The 3,722-nt window shown below is 37.6% G+C and overlaps 1 protein-coding gene across 1 annotated transcript; it reads right to left on the reverse strand.

Annotated features, from left to right (window-relative positions):
- Positions 1 to 259: 259 nt before the first annotated feature.
- Positions 260 to 829, reverse strand: LOC103423846 (uncharacterized). The gene has a single exon (XM_008361927.1). It carries the CDS (start codon positions 827 to 829, stop codon positions 260 to 262), a length of 570 nt encoding a protein of 189 aa, XP_008360149.1.
- Positions 830 to 3,722: the final 2,893 nt, after the last annotated feature.

The raw sequence follows: 3,722 nt of genomic DNA on the forward strand, positions 1-3,722 counted from the left end.
TCCACTAATTCGAGTTTTTAAAATTTGATCCAACAGTTAAAGTTATTATAATTTTTAAAGATGACATTTATTTTTAGTCATTGTATCAAATTTCTAGAACCCGAATTTGTGAATTTAGTGAAAGGGATCCGCGTACCACATTAGAGCTACCATACAAATTAATAAGATATTAATCTCCGTATTAATCTAGTATTAACGATCTAAACATCATAAACTGAAACCCAGAAAAATGAAAATCCAAACGAAAAATGATGATTAATTATCTAGAACAAATCTGCTCTTCTTTGATGGTTTCCAACACCGGCTTCCTTGACCTACACGCAGCTAATCTGTACTGAAACTCCGCCACTTGCAACCCCTCTACTCCGTCCAAGCTCAACCGCAATGGACCTTGATGATCACCTTCATGATCTTGATCGCCAAGATTTTCTTTCCCACTTTCCACCGCGCCCACTTCTCCTCCTCCACTGCCGCTCTCCGGCAAGATCCTAACCTGTCCGCCTGATATACGCTTGGCGGCGGAGTTGGCCGCCATGAAGAACACCGCCATGTCAGCCGCCGTGACTATGGAACTGAGCCTCCTCATTGGAAACATGATGTACACGTTCCCAAACTCCAACTCCTCGTCGGCGCTGAGGGCGGAGAACCTCCTGCCGATGTGGAGAGACCTCGAGTTGGCCAAGAAGGTGTTGGGACACTCCAGCATGAGCTCCGCCGCCTTAACCATCTCCCGGAACTGCCGAACGTCGCCGTTGGGGAAGATCACCCTCGCTGATTTGGAGCTCTTGATCATAGGCGTGGCCAAAGTGCATGAGATGTAGTTTCCCATTTGAGAGTCTAGAGAGAGAAAGTAAGAGAGAGAGAGAGAGAGAGAGAGAGAGAACCCGAACGTAGACTTTGTTGAATTGGAGTTTGGTTAGACAGTTGGTTGGTTTGTGAGAAAAGGTTGTGCAGGGTTTTTATACAGGGGAGAGAGAGTCAATCAAAGTCGGAATATTTCTAATATTATAAAGACAAACACTCGTTTTTATATAAAATAATAATATAAAAAAATGATATCATGTGTGTTAAAAAATTAGGCTTGTGGAAGTGGCGTGTGGTGCTTACTTGTTTGGTACTTTACCAAAAATACTTGATTACAAATTTGCTCCTTGATTTTTAGTGGTTGCTTCACTTTGCTCCTCGAATAATTTCTTTTGTCCAAATTTAGTTTTTAAACTTGCCAAATGTTTTAAACACGTACAATATGGTGATGTCAATTGTAAAGGGTGTCGAGAGTTGATCATCCCACATCGGTGAGAGAAAAGTTTAGTTAAGGGCTTATATGATCTTGAGCTACTTTCCATATTACCAATTGGTTTTATGATGGAATCTTAATTTTACCGAAAGGAAAAAACAGCAATAGAGAGATTGGTAGCGTTGTGTGTGTCAAAGTTTTTGTATATTCTGTAAAAAAAATAAACGCCTAATTACAGACTTAAGCAATCATGTATAAGTAGATGTGGAGCATTTTGGTCATAGTCGATGAGTTATTAAAATGCCCTTCCAAATGCGGTCACATTTCACTCTGTCAAAGTTGATAACGAAACTTATTTTCTGTTCTCATTGGGCACACTTTCAAAGTTAAAAAACGAAATTGGAACGAAAAAAAAGTCGAGGGACTAAAGTGAAAAAAGAAAGAAAATTAAAAGTTGGGAAAAGGAGGCGAAGGAGCATGTGTTTCAAACCTTCGTTGTCTTTCCGGTTTCCGTCTCCTCTTTGTCATGTGAATTTTCGCTGTGAATTGCGCGTGGGACCCAATTCTGACTTCCGACTTCCAGCTATGGTGGTGATTCACCGGACTCGCTCCGCCCGACTGTTTACTAGAAGCTTTAGGGAAAATTCGAAGTCAACTGGAGTTGTTCAACGCGGACCAAGGACCGAGTTTATCACCCTGATCATTGGAAACGACAGAGTCTAATGCGTCGTCCATTTGTCGGAAGAGGATTCTTTCCAGATTCACTTTGTGAGATCTCTAAATCTTAGTCGTTCATCGTACATCGTGCGATCAGTTTTCGGCAGATATTATTTGTGTTTAATTTTAAATAAAAAAAATCAAATAATTTTTTATCGCACGATGCACGATGAATGACTAAAATGTGAGGATCCCTAGGATTCCCACAATTTGGATCCGGATTGGATCCAAATCCCATTGGTTCACTCTTTTGTCATTTGGAGATTTATTTACTCGTTTTTCATTTTTTACGTGATGAAATTGCCTTTTAATTTCTTCCAAAATACATTGTTTAAGTTACTTCTTGATGATGGATTTCATCCATGGATGAAAAAAAGTTTAAATTTTCCTTTTTGAATCCTAAGGGTGGTTGTTTCGAGCAAGGAAATGATTTCTGCACATTTTGTGTGTTTTTTACACACTCGTGTTTAATTATGCATATTATTTTCGTTTGATTTATTTAATCAGACAACTATACAAAAAGATGAGTGAATAAGAAGCTAAATCAAACAGTGTGAAAATAAGACCATTTCGAGTATATAATTAAAGGAGGGGAGCATCAAATTAAACACATGACCTTGATTGTAGGACTAAGTGTTTTTAATTATGTAATAGATTTGTAACTTAAATGATTAAGACCATTTATCTTTCTACCGAGCTCGCGGGTCAAATTCCCCCTTTCCTACTATAACTTGTGTTAAAACATCAAATACCATATTATTAGTATATGCATAAAGTTGGAATGGCCGGGGGCGTTCACATTGTTGACAATATTATTTGTCGGTGGGTTTCACACACACACCACGCCCAACACGGTTGAGAAGGTGTTTTCGTCATGAATCAAATGGGATCATACAGTATGCGGGTAATACGGATAAGCAAGGTGTCATTTCTTAATCAACGTCCGACACCCTATCCTAATCCCATCCCTAATAATAATCAATCCAATCGATCCCCCACCAATTTTCTGTCTCTATTTACTAACTTTTATAGTGGATTTTCAACTGAAAAATTTAGTGAGTTAACTATGTTTAACCAACCAATCAATTACGACAAGTGGTCTAATGACATAGTGTGAACAACAATTATTTAAAAGATAAAACGGAAGGTCCTGAGTTTGAGACTTTGTAAGTTGTGAATCTGTTTGATTGTGGTCATGAGTATGATGCAATTCCTAACTAGTCTCATTGAGATCCGAAAAATATGGACATCTGTCGTTCTTCACTAGTTGTCATCCTAACAAAAACCCCAACCAATCATGTGTACGGTACGCTAGCTACTAGTACTTACTACTTAGTATTAATTTGGTAGCAAGTCCTCGTCAAATTTACGTTTGAACTTTAATATGTATTTATAATATTGCTGTTTGCATATGTTATTTTGTATTTAATTGATTAATATATAAAATAACAGATAATTATACTAAATTTAATTACTTTTAGTGCGTACGACTTGAAAACTGTCTCTCTTATTTGGCTTGAAGAAGTGACTTTTGTCTGGAGATTTAAAACGTTAATATGGTCATATGATTTGAGATATATAAAATGAATTAGATGGACCCGAATATGAATTAGAACGGACCAACAACGTTGTACTATGGGCATGACTAGGAGTCGAACCGTGGAAATTTCTCAAAATTACAAGATTGTGTTGAACCATCAATAGAGTTTGTAATTAGTTTACTCATGATCAAGGGAAACAATCAAACAAGAGAGGGTGATGTTGACTA

This window comes from Malus domestica, chromosome 13 (assembly GCF_042453785.1).
Source record: "Malus domestica chromosome 13, GDT2T_hap1".
NCBI lineage: Eukaryota > Viridiplantae > Streptophyta > Magnoliopsida > Rosales > Rosaceae > Malus > Malus domestica.

Coding starts and splice junctions, on each gene's coding strand:
- LOC103423846 (XM_008361927.1), bottom strand. CDS start 829: ATGGGAAACTACATCTCATGCACTTTGGCCACGCCTATGATCAAGAGC.